This window comes from Pelodiscus sinensis, chromosome 5 (genome assembly GCF_052426305.1).
Source record: "Pelodiscus sinensis isolate ZL-2025 chromosome 5, ASM5242630v1, whole genome shotgun sequence".
NCBI classification, from domain to species: Eukaryota; Metazoa; Chordata; order Testudines; family Trionychidae; genus Pelodiscus; species Pelodiscus sinensis.
This window is the reverse complement of record NC_143056.1, coordinates 43,408,290-43,426,116: the sequence shown is the minus strand read 5'-3', so window position 1 is coordinate 43,426,116 and position 17,827 is coordinate 43,408,290. Positions and strand designations below refer to the sequence as shown.

General features: G+C 50.1%; 1 protein-coding gene and 1 long non-coding RNA gene across 13 annotated transcripts in view; one reads left to right on the top strand and one right to left on the bottom strand.

Moving 5' to 3' along the window:
* TTLL5 (tubulin tyrosine ligase like 5) overlaps nucleotides 1–17,827 on the top strand; it is a 276,914-nt gene that overhangs the window by 238,933 nt on the left and 20,154 nt on the right. For all 11 annotated transcript variants that reach the window (XM_075926843.2, XM_075926842.2, XM_075926839.2 and 8 more), the window contains one exon: nucleotides 12,585–12,805. In XM_075926843.2, the coding sequence (XP_075782958.1) occupies nucleotides 12,585–12,805 (221 nt within the window). The remainder of the gene's footprint in view (nucleotides 1–12,584; nucleotides 12,806–17,827) is intronic.
* On the bottom strand, nucleotides 3,406–11,274 carry LOC149524308 (uncharacterized). Of its 2 annotated transcripts, XR_016349619.1 has the most exons (3): nucleotides 11,019–11,273; nucleotides 6,449–6,499; nucleotides 3,406–4,258 (listed from the first exon to the last, which is right to left on the bottom strand). It is a non-coding gene; the product is annotated as an uncharacterized LOC149524308 (long non-coding RNA). The 2 variants fall into 2 exon arrangements; XR_016349620.1 differs by lacking the exon at nucleotides 6,449–6,499 and having other exon boundaries at nucleotides 3,417–4,258; nucleotides 11,019–11,274.

The following is a 17,827-nucleotide window of genomic DNA, read 5'->3' as shown; positions in this document are numbered from 1 at the left end:
TTCACTACAATGAATTCCAAAACTTACCTTGGGAAGTCCCCACCCTTTCTGTGAGAGAATAAGGTTAATCTCTCCAGAATATTTTAAAAGCCTTTGGTCCACGGTAAACACAGATATAAAGCCCAAGCCAGGGTCTAAGATTCTCTCACACCTCCCGGGGTCTGCTACTCATCATCATTATCAGTCAGTAGCATTCCTTGTAAGCTGTGCACTTGTGCAGACCTTCAGAAGAGATTCACCTGTTGCCCAGCTGATTAGCAGAGTGCCCACAGCTAGGTTTTGTTTCAGCTGGTGGTGCACATTCACACATGCTTCTGTGCACATACAATGTATTCTGCACATGGAAAAAATCTGCACATGGATGGAAAATTCTGGAGGGAACACTGTCACTCAGTGCATCTAATGTTTCCTTTGCTTGCTAGGCACTCAGCCAGTTGGCACAGAGTCAGTCCCTTAACACCATTGTAAGTGACAGAAGAGACACAATACTTTCAAGGCAGGAGGAAAATGGGATCAAGATCCTTGTGCTCTATATGATTCCCAAGTAATAATGCCAGTCTTTCAGCAGCTGTGTCTGGAGCAGTATCTCTACACTTCAGATAGAGATCCTGCAGGGGTTTATAAAGCGCAATTTATCCCATTTGTCCTGGAGGGCAGTGTTTCCCTCATTTTGATTGGTGCCTGAGTAGCTGGAATAGCAGTGGGATTCTTCAGGTGCTTGGGCCTCTACTCAGCACAGATTGTTTGACCCAGATTTGGCGATGGCTATTGATATTTGCTGGGCAGTCTGGCAGGGATGGCCTCAAACACAAGCAAGAACTAAACATGCAGATCCCCCTACCCGATATCGGGGCAAGAGTTACTAGATACTGCAGAGTCCCTAACAAACAGTTTATAGCCCAATTCCCACCACTCTGGGAGAGAAATCAGAGGAGGAAGCAGCTTCTAGATCTGCTTCCCCCAACCCCATCTGTACTGTGTGCTTTTCTTCCCCAAACTCCTTCCTACCCCACCCCCACCCTGCTTGCTACTTCTCTGAGCAGGAGCAGAACGCTCTGCTTTCATCTCGGTCCAAAGGGCTCTGGGTGGGCAGCCATGGCTGCTGCTGAGCTTAGGGTAGCACTGCAAGCTGAGCTGAGCTGTGCCTGCAAGGAGGCTGAAGCTGACCATGGGGGCCTGACTGAGCCCTCTTCTAATTGCCGACATTGAGCTGATGTTGTTTTTGGCCTAGGACAGAGCCATTACTCAGGAGTTTCTGTTAAAGTGATTCTTTGTTAAGCCTTCACTCTCCTCTCACCCCCGCTCTCCCTCTGAGCTGAATAGTTCAGAGCTGCAGTATCAAGTCCATTGCCATGCCACAGGCTCAGGCAGCTCTGAAATTTCCATTAAAGAAGAAAAGGATTTACTGAACACTCAGTATATGTCTACACTGCAGTTAGACACCCACACCTGGCCCATGCCAGCAGAGTAGGGCTCACACTCCTGTGCTAAGGGGCTGTTTCATTGCTGCAGAGAGGTTCATGCTGGAGCCTGAACTCTGGGACCCTTCCACCTCACAGGTCCTAGAGCCCAGGATCCAGCTTGAATTCAAACATCTACACAGCAGTTAAGCAGCCCCACAAGCCTGAGTCAGTTGGTACGGGCCAGTCATGGGTTTTTAATTGCCGTATAGACACACTCGGGGTATGTCTACACTACAAAGTTAATTCGAACTAACAGCTGTTAGTTCGAATTAACTTTGATAGGTGCTACACATACAAACCGCTAGTTCGAACTTAATTTGAACTAGCGGAGCGCTTAATTCGAACTAGGTAAACCTCATTCTACGAGGACTAACGCCTAGTTCGAATTAAGTAGTTCGAATTAAGGGCTGTGTAGCCACTTAATTTGAACTAGTGGGAGGCTAGCCCTCCCCAGCTTGCCCTGGTGGCCACTCTAGGCACCACCAGGGAAACTCTTCTGCCCCCCTCCCGGCCCCAGAGCCCTTAAAGGGCCACGGTCTGGCTACAGTGTTTGTGCCAGTTGCAAGTTGCCCGCACCCAGCCAGCAGACCCTGCACCTGGCACGACATGAGCCAGCCACCCACTGCCATCCAGCCCTCCGCCTCTTCCCAGGACCAGGCTGGCGGTTCCTGCCTGGGGCCGCAAGAGGCGGGCGCCCGCCTGGTCAGGTGCGGAGATCATGGACCTCATCGAGGTTTGGGGGGAAGCCTCCAATGTCCACGATCTCCGCACTAGCCACAGGAATGCGGCCGTGTACAGCCGCATGGCTGACAGCCTGGCCGCCAGAGGCCACATGCGGACCCGGGAGCAGGTCCGCTGCAAGATCAAGGACCTGCGGCAGGCCTACTCCTGGGCCTGCCAGCCAGGGGCCGACCCGGAGGCCTGCCCCCACTTTGAGGCCCTGGACCGTATCCTAGGGGCTCACGCCATCCATGCCCCCCGGGTGGTGATCGACCCCGGGGCAGAGGGCCCCGTCCCAGACACGGAGGAGGAGGAGCAGGAGCAGGAGGCTGCCGAGAGCCAGGAGCCTGCAGGGAGCCTGCCCAGGACCCAGGACCCCTGAGGAACCCCACAGAGCACATCGCCTGTGTCGTCCGAGGCCAGGGAGGCCTCCACCTGTGAGTACCATCATGTTCCCCTTATGTGTACGGGGAGTTGGGGAGAGACGCAGCCCAGGGACCGTGTGCCTGGGCCTTGCCCCCCATGGAGCAGCAGCTGGGTGTCATGCAGGGGCCCTGGGCTTGCAGAGGGGGGCTGGGTTTCACCCACCTTGTCCCTAGGGAGAACTGACCGCTGCTCTTGTTTCACCACAGCCGCAGCACCTGGGACTGCAGGGCGCACCACCCCTCCTGCAACAGCCACCCGGGCCAGCAGGCGTGCCAGGAACGAGGAGGAGTACCAGCGGCGGCACCTGCGGTTCCTGGATCACCAGCTCCGCACCCAGGACCACTGGGTCCGGAAGGACCTACGGCTGCGGCAGCGGAGTGTGGAGGCGCTGGAGGAGCAGGGCCGTGCCTTCAGAGGCCACCTGCAGACCCTGGTGGACAGGTTCCTGCCTCCTCCTGCACCGGACCCCTGTGGCCGTCCCAGCTCTCGCTCCTCCTCCCACCCCTCCTCCTCCTCCTCCTCCTCCTCCCGCTTCCTCTGCACCCCCCGTCCCTCCTGCCCCACCCTCCACACCCGCTCCCCCCCGACGCCCTCGCACCCGCAGTGCTGCGAGACGAGAGAGCCAGCAGGACCCCCAAGCCTGAGCTTTCCCTTCCCTTCCTCCCCTTCCACCCCTTTCCAGCTCCCTCCTCCCAGGTTTCCCATCCCCTCTCCCACCCTGACTCCTCCCTCCCCCCACCCCAGTTATGTAAAATAAAAAGAGATTTTGGTTGTAAAAACAGGTGTCTTTATTTGACATTAGGAATGGGGGTTAGGGAGAGGAAAGGGGAAGGAGGGGAGGGTGGAAGAAGGCCCCAGTGGGGCATGCAGGGAGAGTTCAGTCCTCCTCCTCCACATGGAAGCTCTCCCGCAGGGCTTCCCGGATCCGGACGGCTCCCCGCTGGGCTTCCCGGACGGCGGCGGTGCAGGGCTGACCGTAGTGGCCAGCCATGCGCTCAGCCTCAGCCATCCAGGCTGGCAGGAAAGCCTCCCCCTTCCCCTACCCCACACAAATTGTACAGCACACAACATGCTGCCACCACGGGAGGGATATTGTGCTCAGCGAGGTCGAGGCGGGTGAGGAGGCACCTAAATCTGGCTTTCAGTCAGCCGAAGGCCCCCTCGATCACGATACGGGCCCTGGTCCGCCTCGCATTACAGGCCTGGCGGGAGGGGTTGAGGTGCCCCGTGTACAGCTTCATGAGCCAGGGCTGTAGGGGGTAGGCTGCATCCCCCACCAGGCACACAGGCATGTCCACGTCCCCGACCCTGATGTGGCGGTCGGGGAAGAAGGTCCCGGCCTACAGCCTCTAGCACACGGAGGAGTTCCGGTACACCCGTGCGTCGTGTGCCTTGCTGGACCAGCCCACATTAATGTCCGTGAACTGGCCCTGGTGGTCACACACGGCCTGCAGGAGGACGGAGAAGTACCCCTTTCAGCTGACATACTAGGAGGCCTGGTGCTCCGGGGCACGGATGGGGATGTGCGTCCTGTCGATGGCCCCTCCGCAGTTGGGGAAGCCGAGGGCGCCGAACGCCCGGATGATGGCGTCCGGGTCGGCGAGGCGAACCACCCTGCGGAGCAGCATCCAGTTGATGGTCTTGACCACCTGCAGAGAGAGACAGCAAACCGCGAATCACTGGGGCGCCCGGGTGGCTGGGAGTGTTCGTGCCCTGGCACTACCCCGTGCCCCACTCCTGGAAGCAACCCCTCCGGGCGGCGTGTAGTACGGCTGGGACAGACTGACCCCTCCAGTGCGGGGCACTTTCGCCTCCTCTCCCCCTCCCCCATTTTCCCTGGGGTGGCCCATCCCCTCCTTGCAGCCCCTGTCTCCTCCGGCCCAGTGGCCGGTGAGTGCCGTACGTGCATGAGCACTGCTCCGACGGTGGATTTCCCCACGCCGAACTGGTTCCCAACGGATTGGTAGCTGTCCGGCATGGAGAGCTTCCAGAGGGCGATGGCCACACGCTTCTGGAGGGGGATGGCGGGCCTCATGCGAGTGTCCCATCGCTGCAGAGCAGGGGCGAGCCACTCGCAGAGCTCCAGGAAGGTGTCCCTCTTCATCCTGAAGTTCTGGGTCCACTGTCTGTCTCCCCAGCGCTCCAGGACGATGCGGTCCCACCAGTCGCTGCTGGTGTCCAGATGCCAGATGCGGCGGGGCACGCTGGCATCCGGGCGCTGCTGCGGCTCCTCCACGGCCCCCAGGGAGGCCAGGCGGAGAGGTAGGGGGCTGATGTGCACCAGGTGGTGCCAGGCAGCCTCCAGCCATTGCTGACAGGCTTGCAGCAGCAAGTCCAAAAACTGCACCAGAAAACCCAGGGCGAGCTCTGGCTCCATGTTGCCAACTGTGGCGGCGTCCCCAAAGGGAAGCACCGACACAGACAGGGGCAGAGAAAAACACACTGCTGTCCCTCGGCGAGGTAGGCAAGCAAGCGGAAAAGCTGAGAACCAGCTGTCCAGGGGGGTCCCTTTAAGCACGAGCCTCAGACAGCAGCCACACAAAGCAACTACTGACCTGATGCCCTGCCGGAACCGGTTTCAGCTGCCCTTAAGTGCGCCCCAGCATCCAATCGGTGTGGATGGACTAGTTCAAATTAGCAAAACGCTAATTCGAACTAGTTTTTAAGTCTAGCTGTGCTAATTCGAATTAGCTTAGTTCGAATTAACTAATTAACTAAGTTAGTTCAAATTAGCGCTGTAGTGTAGACATATCCTCTCAGACTTTTTTGTAGTGGAAGCTAGATCTTAATAGAGGTTCTCTTGAATACATGTCCACCCACTGGCCAGACAGCTCTCCCACCCAAGACACGGTTGCACTGACCTCTCCTGCCTAGCAGCCTGAGTGCCCCTGCCTCCCTCCCCTTCCCTGACAGACTCACCAACACCTGCTGTGCCACCTCCTTCCTCTCTTGCTCACTGTTTCCTGCCCTGTCCCTGCTACCTGTTTGGCTTCTCCCCACCTACCCTTACACTTTCCCTTCCTTCCCCCACTCACTTGGCTCAAGCCCCCATCATTCTCTCCCTTCCACTCATGTTTACGTGATCACCATCCTGCTCATTTTCACTCTGGCCTCCTGCCTTCCCCTCTCACTCACCATTATCTATCTGTGCTTCTTCACTCACTGCCCAGAGGCAACCACTCACATGTGCTCGCTATCCCTTTGCCTTACCCACTTACCACTCATTGTCACTTAGGCTTCCTTCCCCCACTCCTGCTCACCACTGACCAAGCTCCATTCCATTGCACTCATTTTTGTCTGCCACTTCATTCATTGTCTTGCTTGCTGCACCTGGGTCATCCTGCTTTTTTCCTACTTTCAATGCCTCAGCACTTTGCAATGATGAAACATCCTTATGTCAATGACACCAATGACTTGACATGGCAAAGGCACATCAGGAAAGTATATAATCAGCATCACAGATGGATATAAGAGGAGGAGTCTGGAGCAGGTGACTAATCCACTCTGTACTGCAGAATCAGGGATCTTAACATCCCTTCCATCCCTCTCTGTCTCCTTCTTTCCTCTGTTCCTCTCTTCCTCCCACTTTCTCCATTACCTCCCTCCATATACCTTAGATCTTCACCCACAAAAAAGCCCTTTTCTGAGCTAGCTTCTCATGCTGATGAGTTTTCCCCCATTCCTTTTCTCAAGCAGCCAGGCTTGGACGTTGGGAATAGAAATATTTATTGGCATCCTGAAGGTAGGGCCCACAGAAACCGTGTGTTCTCGCAGGCAGGGTGCCTGGGGTTGGGAGAGGTCAGTGGGTAACATCAATGGGTCTTTGACAGCTTCCTCACCTTGCTGAGGGCTCCTTGTGTACTGCACACTTGCACTGCTGGGAGGGAAGCCTGGACACAAAGAACTTTTGTTACTCTGATCCAGTAAAATTCATTGCACAAAGTCAGAAAAATTCATCTAGGAATTACTCCTGCTTCTGAGAGCGCTTCCAGCACTGTGTGTAATATGGGGAAGGGTGAGAAGCCTGGTAAGAGAATTTGGAGACTCCTTCAGCACAGCCCTGGTACAGACCTTTGCTTCAGACCCCTGGTTTAGAGAAGTGCAGCACACCAGCCTCCAGGTTCCCTGGCTTGGGGTTCACCTCTTCTAATTTTCCAGACTGTCCAGTTCTTTCTCCCTTAATTGTGTGGTCCTATGGCTAGGACATTGGACTGAGGCTCAGGACACCATGGCTACGTCTACACTGGCCCCTTCTTCGGAAGGGGTATGCTAATTTTGAACTTGGGAATAGGGAAATCCGCGGGGGATTTAAATATCCCCCGCGGGATTTAAATAAACATGGCCACCGCTTTTTTTCCGGCTTGTGGAAAAGCCGGAAAAAAGCGTCTAGACTGGCGCGATCCACCGGAATAAAGCCCTTTTCCGGAGGATCTCTTATTCCTACTTTGAAGTAGGAATAAGAGATCCTCCGGAAAAGGGCTTTATTCCGGAGGATCGCGCCAGTCTAGACGCTTTTTTCCGGCTATTCCCCAAGCCGGAAAAAAAGCGGCGGCCATGTTTATTTAAATCCCGCGGGGGATATTTAAATCCCCCGCGGATTTCCCTATTCCCAAGTTCAAAATTAGCATACCCCTTCCAAAGAAGGGGCCAGTGTAGCCGTAGCCCATGTGTTTATTCCTGGTTCTGTCAGGTTACTGGGGGATCTTAAGTAAGTTACTGTGTTGATTTGTGCATAGGTGCTGACTCTGTGGATACAAGGAAAAAAATAGTGGGTGCTCAGCACCTACTAACCACAGCTAATAGTTGGCACCACCAAGTTGCTTGGCAGCTCAGGAGGAGTTTGCGGGAGGGAGGAGAGCAGCAAGTCTAGCAGGCGGGAACCTTGAGGAAGGGGTGGAGCAGGGGCAGGAAGAGATGGAGTGAGGATGGGGGCAGGAGCAGAGTGGTGGCAGGCCTCAGAGGAGAGCAGTGATGGAACATCTCTGGGGAAAAATAGAAGTTGATGCCTATGTCTTTATGCCTCAATTTCCAATCTAATATTGACCCACTTGTGTGATTTGTCTGAAGTCTGTGGGTGTGAAGTGTTAGAGTAGGCCGAGAACTTAATACTGTTAGCAGCAGGTCAAATGCAGCCAAGTCGAGAAGATAGCATTTGAAGGGGTATAATGCTATATGTTACTGTGAGTGCTTTGAACTCTGCATTCTGTGTATCTCCAGGCCACAGTGAATGCATTTCCATATGATGTTGCAGTTCTAGTCATGACTTGGGAATTGTCTTGGTAAAGCAACCCAGCCATTTCTCAACAGCCTAGTGCCCATGCCAGAGCTTTTGTGGTCACCTTCCTGATATGTCGTGTCCTTGAAAGGTGCCTCACTGTACTGTAAGCAGTTTCTACTTTCCCCTTCTCTAAACAATGTGTGGTTTGGATGTGTCTGTTTGTCCGCAGGCAGCCTGTGAGTGAGTAACAGCAGCACCATTGTGCATGATGCAGAGAAGGGCTGCTCCCTGTGCTGCTTCCAGCCTGTTGTGCTGCAAGTGAACTGCATGCATGACAGGTTGTCGTGTCTGAAGCCATATATATGTGTTCAGAGGAAGGGCATGATCTGTGTTGTACATACTTTGAGGAGCACATGATCTAAGGACAAGTATTCAGAAATTGGGAGAAGAGGGATTACAATACAGGCAGTCCCCGGGTTACGTACAAGATAGGGACTGTAGGTTTGTTCTTAAGTTGAATCTGTATGTAAGTCGGAACTGGCATCCAGATTCAGCCGCTGCTGAAACTGACCGCCAGTTCTGACTTACATACAGATTCAACTTAAGAACCCCAAGCGTCCCCAAGTCAGCTGCTGCTGAAACTGATCAGCAGCTGATTCCAGGAAGCCTGGGGCAGAGCAACTCTGCCTCGGGCTTCCTGTAGTCAGCGCTGGTCAGTTTCAGCAGCGGCTGACTTGGGGACGCCTGGGGCAGAGCAGCTGGAGTGCTGCTGGGTTGCTCCAGTAGCACCGCTCCTCGCTCCTTGGCGCTACTGGACCAACCCAGCAGCACCCCAGCTGCTCTGCCCCAGGCGTCCTAATTCAGCCACTGCTGAAACTGACCAGCAGCGGCTGAATCAGGACCTGGGGCAGAGCAGCTGGGGTGCTGCCGGGTTGGTCCAGTAGTGCCCAGAGCGGCGCTGCAGGACCAATCGGCAGCGCCCCAGCTGCTCTGCCCCAAGGTCCACAACAAAAGCCTGGTCTGCTGGGGGGGGGGGCACACTAGCTGCGCCCCCCCCCCCCAGCAGACCAGGGACACGGGGAGCAGAGCCGCAGCGGCAGCGGGGTGCCGTGCCTCTGAGGCTTTGCTCTGGCAAAGTCTCAGAGGCGCGGGACCCCGCCGCGGCTGCGGCTTCAGTCTCGGTGCCCCTGGTCTGCTGAGGACCGTCTCCAGCAGACCAGGGGCACCGGGACTGAAGCCGCAGCAGCGGCGGGTTCCCGCGCTTCTGAGACTTTGCCAGAGCAAAGCCTCAAAAGCGCAGGAACCGCCGCTGCTGCGGCTTCAGTCCTGGTGCCCCTGGTCTGCTGGAGACGGTCTCCAGCAGACCAGGGGCACCGGGAGCAGCTTACGAACGGGGCTTTCTCGCCCCGGAGCTCACAGGCAGCAATCCGCCACCTTGACCTCCGGGGCGAGAAAGCCCCGTTCGTAAGTGCAGATGCGACATAAGTCGGATCCGCGTAAGTCGGGGACTGCCTGTATAGGCAATTTATGTGCAAGTTAAATTGATCCACTATAGGCAACATGGAAAAAGTCGATCTTAAAGAACTATTTAAATTTGGAAAAAGATAGGTCTTCTTTATCAGTTTATCAGAGACTCTGTATTGTCCATAGTGGGCTGTGTGGGAGAAGGCACAAAGGTGATTGTGTGAGAATCTGATGGACAGGTGAAAGAGATGGGGAGCACTGGCAGAGAGAAGGGGGGGGGACAAAGAGGCAACATGAAGCTTGACAAGGAAGGATAAGAAGGGAGGGGAAGAGTTATGTAGAGCTTTGAATGTAATTACAAGAAACGTACATCTGATACTGAAGTGGCTCAGGAAGCCAGAGTTAAATCAGGGTGGGCAAATTCCAGCATATGGGCCAGATCCAGTCCGCAGCGTTGGTCCCTGGCAGGCCCCCACCTCCATGTTTACTTGTGCCTCTGCAGGTATCAGAGGATCACAGCTCTCGTTGGCTGCAAATCCCCATTTGTGGCGAATGCGAGCAGCGGAAAGTGGTATGGTGGTCTGCAACACTTCCCTCCACTTGCATTGGCTGTGAATGGCGATTTGTGGTCAACCAAAGCTGTGACCCTCTGATACCTGCGGAGGTGCAGGTAAACATAGTGAGGGTGGCCCTCCAGGGACTAACCCTGCAGGCTGTCATTTTTTTTATTGCCTGCCCCTGAGTTAAATGATCAAACCAACAGAAAAGGAAGAAGGTTTATCAGTAGCAGCATTTTGTATGGACTGAAGGGCGCAATGAGTGACATAATCTGGCCTGGATGTTGGTCCATAGTTATTCTTGCCTAGGCAATTTAATAAACAATCAGTGATTTCTTTCTAATTGTTCCCTCTGTTGAGGAGATGTTACTGTCATGGAAGCTTCTCCTTCCCTATGTAGGTTTGTTCTTTCTGTTCAGCCTGAATCTATTGTATGTGTGTGAGCTAATCTAGACCTTTATCCCAAATATGGTATATTGAAATGATCCCCATCAAAGGAGCCTTATGTCAGAAAACGTAAGAGAAAACATTACACAAATGGGGTCACTCGTGGTTACAGTTTCAATCAGCAGTTTAAATAGTTTTCTGATATAAATACTATGTCCAGTTCATCTTCAGGTACTACATAATTCCTCTTTCTCCTTATATACTTCATATTCCCAAGTTAGTCAGTGCTTTCCTAAGTGAAGGAAATTTAACTTTCCCCATAACTCATTTCTTCCCCCCCCTCCCCCATTTTTTTTTTTAAGATACCCTCCAATTTGTCAGTGTCTTACTGGGAATGTGGGGCATTCAAACCAGGTGTGGCCACACTAGAACTGCCCCCTCCCAATCCCTTCTTGATTTGGGATGCAAGTCCTCTTTCAGAGCAGGCTAACTTTCCTTGATGTTTTTTATTATCGTATTGTATTAAAGACTAATTAGCTCCCTCCCTCCATCTCCTTCATCTATTTCTTTTGTCCGGTTTTCTCCCTCAGATTGTTTTTCTGCAAATTTGTTAATTGTAGTTTTCCAATGTAAATCAAATTTTTACTTGCTACCTATGTAATCAGATCTTTAGTTTATGTACATTAGTACTTCAGATTTATGGACATCAGAGTTACAAACTCACCAGTCCATTACCGAGCTCATTTGCAATTGAAAGTGTGCAAAGCAAATACTATACAGTACCGTACAGTGTGAATGCATCTGTCCTCCCTGGAGCTGGACTCTGTGGATCCTGAATGACGATGGCTCTTCTCCATGTGTGTGTGTGCTGAAATCTCTTCCAATCCCTTTCTCTGTCTGGCCTCCCTGCTGCCCTTTGTTTGCACAGTAGCTTCTCCTGGTTTCCCGCTGTCTCTATAGGGCTTACAGCAGGACAGTGTGCTTTGTAGCTGGATCCAGAAGCCATGGTCAGTGTTAGCCCCCGGTCTCTCCACCCTGACTGGAGTGGAAGGCAGCCAGGATCTCAGCACAGATTGGAGACAGGCCTTTCAGAAGTCTGTTGTCCCTAAGCAAAACAGCCCTTCCCTTAGGCAGGCCTCAGTCGGCCCTGCCTCTGATGATCAGTCTGTGTTAAAAGAATTTGTTTGTTCTTCCTCCTGGGTGACAGACCTTCTTGCCTGAGCATGTTGGGGAGCTAACATAAACTGCACAGAGCAAGAAGTTTGCAAATTCCAAGTGTCTCAAGATTTTAATAATAAGGGAAAAGCACTAACTTTAAAAAAAAATTCTTCTACATGGCATAAAATGGGATGCAGTGAGGAGTGGTTCTGGGGGGAGAGAGCACAAGGAGAGGCTAATGGGAAATGAAGAGTTCAGAAGATCTTGTCAGTGAATTGTAGTGGAAAAGGCTCGATTTGGCTCTTGCATTTTCCTTTGTCCCCCCTGCTCTGCTGTCAAAAACTCCCTCCCACATAAGTACCCTGCCATTTACTAGGGAATTGTGGGGGAGATGGGTCTTTATGCTGTGACTCGGCCAACCCTCAGACTGTGGCTTTCACTCACTGTGCCTCTGAGTGTTCCTTACCAGAGAAAGAAACTCAGGCTGAATGCAACAAAGTGCACTGAAGTCCCAGCCTTTCCCAGGAGATTGGCTATTTCTCACCCATTCCCCTCATCTTTCCTAACCAACTTTTCACCACTAAGCCACATGACTACAGTTCACTGACCTCGATTGGGGATCTAACTAAGCAGCTTTGAGGAAAGAAAAGACAGCGTTCCAGGCAGGCTGTAACTTCCTGAAGAGAACTGAGCGCTGTTTTTAATTTCAGCCATTCCCCGGCTCTGTCACCTGTGTTCTTGTTCTCCAGTGCTTGGCAGTGTACAGGCTATTTTGCTTTGTCTCCAAAACCATATCTCTTCCTTCATTACTGCGAACTTTCCCATCTCCCCAAACTTCCCTAGAGCTTGAATCTTTATCAGTTGCCTTCATAGTGTCCCTTGCTTCTGTAAGTGTTGCCTAGGGCTTCCTGTTAGTTCAGTGAGTAGGAGAAGGTTGGATCTGGAAGACAGTGTTGTAGCATGTTCTGCCTTGTGCCACAGTAGCAGAGTAAGACAGCATTTTTTAACTAATCCAAAGGCTATATCATTCTGCTATTAAAAACTCCTTCAGTCACCCTCAGTTTTCATCGACCTCTGAGACTAATTGTGGTTGGGATGCTCTCCTCTCCCACCAGGCTCCTCACCCTATGGGTTCTCCCACTGTAGTTGCAAAAGGAATATAACCAATCTTTGTATCTTGTTTTCTACCAGGCTCTGTTTGCCAACCACCCACCACCCAGCTCCACCAGTATATCCATGCCAACTGAGTCTGGTGCCCGCAAGACATCAAGCACCACTTCCAACATCCAGAAGGCAGCCAGTTTGCACAAAGTGATGCCATCCCAGAGTACCTCCTCTCACCTGGTCCCCAAGCCTCCAGCCAACCACAAGCAGGCAGTGGTCAGAAAAGTGGCATCCCAGAGGATTTCCAAGTACGTTTTTTCCTTTGCCAGTGAAATCTGTGAGGAACACATTGACAGCAAGTGTCTTTCATATAGCTCCTTTGAGGCCTGTCTTTCTGAATTGAGACCTTGGAAGAGCTTGGTCTTGATACACTAGAGTAGTTGTACCCTAAAATGGAGCATTACCTCAGCCTGTAAGCAGGGCCATAGCTTCATACAAATATGGATACATAGGAGTTGCCTAAAAGGATCAGAGAAGTGGGTTACCAAGGCCTCTATCTTGTCTCTGACAATGGTGAGTGGCAGGTGTTTCCTAAGGGAGCAAGACCTGAGTAGCAAGATGTATTGGAGATGCATGAGCATAGCTGTGCGAGAGAAGCTGGTACATTTTCTGCCTGCATAATGCCTATCTTTAGATAGTGTACAACATCATCCCACAAAACTATCCATAATGGACTCATCAGCCTATAGGAGATGTTTCTTCCTAAACCTATCATCTAGTGGTTGGTTTGCACTGAAACACAGGGTTTGTATCCCATATACATTTTATATCCTGTCTAATGTAACCATGGATGTTCTCTTTTCCATATAAATGTCCAATGCTATTTGAACCCTACTAAGCCTTTGACCTTAGAGGTATCCTGTGGCAGAGAGTTCCACAAGTTAGTTATATGCTATGTAAAAACAAAAAAAAATTCTTTTAGCGATTTCAAGTTTGTTGCCTTTTAATTTCCTTGAACATCCCCTTGTTTCTGTGTTATGAGATGGTAAGCAGGATTAACTTTATCTGTAGCATTCACTGTTATATCTCTCTGTATCATGCACCCTTTTACTTTTCTCTTTTGCAAACTGAAAGGTCTTCATCTTTACAATGTCTCCTCATACTGAAGTCTCTTCAGTCCCTTTTCTTACCCATTATTGGACTATTTTTAATCTCAGACCACTGATTCAGGAGTTCACAGTTCTGCAGCTTCCTGGAGATGTTTAATTCCTGCCAGATTCTCTGACTCCTCACATCCCCTTCTCTATTTAAGAAAGACACTTTAATAAAAAATAATCATTTTCTAACCCCCTCTGCAGAAATGCTGATATGCAGGATAGAGATGCATTGCCAATGCTGTGGTTGGGGAGTTGAGCGAGCAGGACTGGAGTAGCAAGATGTTTTGGACGTACATGGCAGAGATATGGTGTAGAAGCTGATATATTTCCTGCCTGCACAATGCTTGTCTTTAGATGGTACACTAAATTCATCCCCCAAAACTATTTAAAAAGAAAACAAGACATTAGTGGGGTTGGTTGACTCAGTGAGGGTGACTGTGTGCATGAGGTCTGGCAGGTTCATGCTGGTGAATTCACCATCCAATTCTTATTGTGTTGTGGTGGCTCATGTTAGTACAGGTGACAGGTTGTGTTAGTGGGTTCCTTTGCTGGGCAGCAGGGAGGTGTATTTGAAGATGCCAGTGCGCTGTGCTCACTTGTTGGCAGGGAGAATGTTTATCCTTGTGAGATGGAATTGCAGCTTCTTGGACAGACTTTACTTCGCTGCATTTTTGTGGTTTCTGCTCTGTGACAGGCAGGAGTGTGGGAAAACCGGAAAAAGCTCAGCACCAAAAATGCATAGAAGGGGGAAAAAAGCAAAAGAATCCTGCAAAATTTCAGAAACATAATCAAAGTATTGAAGTCTGCAAGAATCTGCTCTGGAAATACTTTCTGAGGTGCCTTTTGGACTCCAGGATGAAGCTCCAAACGCATCCTTGCCATTCATGGGATCTCACAATAATTGTTTTTTTTTACTTACATGGAAAGAAGTGAGTATTCTTCTAACATACTGGAAGCTGATCATTTCCAAATCACTGTCTCTCATACCTACGTATTATATATCCATCCAAATCAGAAAAAGGAATGGAGATACTATATTCAGAGCAGGGTAAATAGAAGAAACTCTTTCTCAAAGAATCACAAAGAATAGAGATGAAAAATGGGTCTTCCATGCTTCAATCCCTTCTTTCCATTCTCCAGCTACGCTGTACAGAGATTGTCTGTTTTTAAATAACTCCCAGAGGCAGGAATTCCGTCACTTCCCCTGGGAGACTACACCAAAATTTAATCAATCTTATTGCTAGGAAATTTCTTCTGATGTACACCCGAATTTCTCCTTTAGTTTATTTCATCCTGCAGCTCAATTTTACTCTTTCCTGAACAACCCACTCACTCCTAAATACAGTCTTTGACATCATTTAAATCCTCTCCCTCCACATCTTTGAGGTTCTTAATTATAATTATACTAACTGATGATTCTTTAAACTTTCCTCATATAGTAATCCCACCCACCTAGTCCTCAGTTGTCTCATATTACTTATTAGACCCTCTCCTGTTTGTCAGTATTATGCTTATCTTGAGGTGGAATTGTAATATTCCAAAAGTGTTTCTATCCAAAAATACAGGTTGAACCTCCCTGGTCTAGTTAGCATCCTCAGGACCTAACCAGTCCTGAATGAGGGAATTTTCCAGACTAGGGGAGGCCACCTGCCTCCCAGCTCGCCGCCTCTCCCTACTGCCAGCTCTTTCTGGCCCAGGTGCCAGCCCTGTTGGTGCCAGGCTCAGGCCCTGGCCCCACTGCTGCCAGCTTGCCCAGTGCTCCCTGGGATCAGAACTCCCTGGCCACTGCCCATCCTGCTGCCTCTGGCCCAGCCAGGGCTCCTCAGGGGCTGAGCTCCCTGGCTGCTGCTGGCCCCACTGCCGCCAGCCCCATGGGGCTACCATTTGCGCTACAGGGCTCCTGGCTGCATGGCCCACCGTGCAATGCTATGGTGCTTCCAGGCACCGCGACGTCCCTCCTGCCCTCCCTCCCCCCGCCCACCACCACAGGGCTGCTAGCTCAGATGCTGGAATATCCATGGCCCATTGCTGGACCCGAGTGTCCCAGTTTAGGGAGGTAATCCTGTAGAACTGTCCCATCCCTAGACCATGACATGATAATGTGCCTCTTTACATAAAAAACAGTATATAATTTGCTTTTTGGGTGTGCTGCCATATGGGATTTCCAGCTCATCCCTAATTTGCTGTGCACCATCACCCCTATCTCATTCTTGGCTACTTTCCAGGCTGCCTTTCCCCCAAGAGATCTCAACCTGGCCTATTTCTTTTACTGGACTATACTGATTTTCATTCACTGAGGCAAAGTCTGTTTTGATCATTCAAATCCAATGATTCTGATTCATTTTTCTAATTTCTCTAAGACCATTTTAATCTCTGTATCTACTGTTTTTAGCTTAATATAATGACATTTTGTTTTCAAAGATGTTTTTGAATTTCCTCCAGGGTGTGTAGACAGTTTTGTCTTCCTGAACCATCTCTTCCATGCAGGCATTATCATCTTACTCAGCCAGCACATATGGTGTCCAGAAGAGTAGGAGAAGCATATGAGAGAGAAACCTCAGCAACAAACAAGATAACGATTCTAAAGATGAACATTACTAACACTTCTATTAACTCAGGACCCAAAAGGAAAATGTAATGGAATAACCAGACAAGCAAGTCTTGTCTTTTCCATTCCTTTCCCTTTTGTTTTCTCAGTCTCCCAATTTGGGAAAGAGGAAGGTTGTCCTTGTGGATTGTATTTAAGGCAGACGCTTTACAAAGGTAATGGAGCAGAAAACTGAGATCTACATTAATATATGGAAAAAGACAATGGTACTGAAAGGAACTGTTTAAAGTAGAGCTATGTTAGAAATGCGACTCCATAAAATGGTCTCATGAGTTCCATGTTTGTGTTCTCAATAATTTCCAGATTAAATGTGCTCAGGTTACAAATAGATAGCTTTTCTGAGTGCCAGCACCTCAAACTTGTCCTGAATTCCAGGAGTCAAGCTGGGTTCTTTCCACCCTGTACACACCATCATCACTAATGGTGATTCTGTAGGCCAAGATTATATCCTTTGTTGAGGTCACCCAGGTGTTACCAACGGCAGAATTTGGAGACAATGAGATCACACTGTCACTGAAGCTGCATTTAGAAACAGTGGGGTCAGGCAGATGTCACTGAGGGCAGCATTTGTTCTGCAGAACCTTCATTATAGATTATGATGTGCAAAGCAGACAGAAATCAGCTTGACTTTCAGAGCCTGAAGTGAATTGGCATGGTTAGTATGTAGGAAAAAAAATCTTTCCACTTGTAATCTCTGAACGTTTGGTTTGGAATGACTGAAATTCAATAAATATGAAATGCTACAATGCTATTTTTAACGATCGCTATTCAGAGAACTGTTTTTTAAAACCGGAATTATGACAGTACCAGGTAAAACAGAACTTTGAAAAGCTGGTGAGCAGAACCATCACTCAAAAAAGACAACACTGCAGACAAGGGAGAGGAAGCATCAAATGGAGAAAAGAAACCGTACAATTATTGGTGCCAGCATGCAGAGAGCCTGGGGAGAACTGTGGATAGGTCTTTGGCCAGCTGTTGACTGACAAAACCTGATTATGTTGATCCGTGTAGCACAGTCTCTTGTGTTGAGCTTTTGTGTTAATATCATTTCCCAATATTCCCATTCAGTCACCTCTTCTGACTGAGTTTCCTGTAATCAGTGTGGCTCAGAAGGAATGAAGCTGATTAGTATGTCAAATTCCCATTCCCAAGAAAGAATCCTTCTGCACTATATGTTTACTTTATGTGGTAACAGCAATATCTGTGAAAGGGCCCAACAGTTCTGCACTGTCATAAATAACACAGGAACAGGGAGGAGATGATGTCTTTCTTCAGGCTTCTACAAATCCACCTCAGAATTGGGTGGAGACCTGACTGCAATCTGATATGGCTATAGCCAGCCGTCTGAGCAAGGGCTGGCCCACTCTGGCAGATATGCAGAAAGCAGAGGTGATGGCTGCATAGAAAGCTCTGCAAATCACTTCAGTTCTGGTTTGAACCCAATCCTTCCCAAGTTTATATATTCCTTGGCCGACATGGAGCGTCTCAAGTGTGCTGGGTGTATCTCACGCAAAAGCAGAGTGCCCACTGTGTAGAGGGCAGACAGCAACTGAGGAAGTATGCAG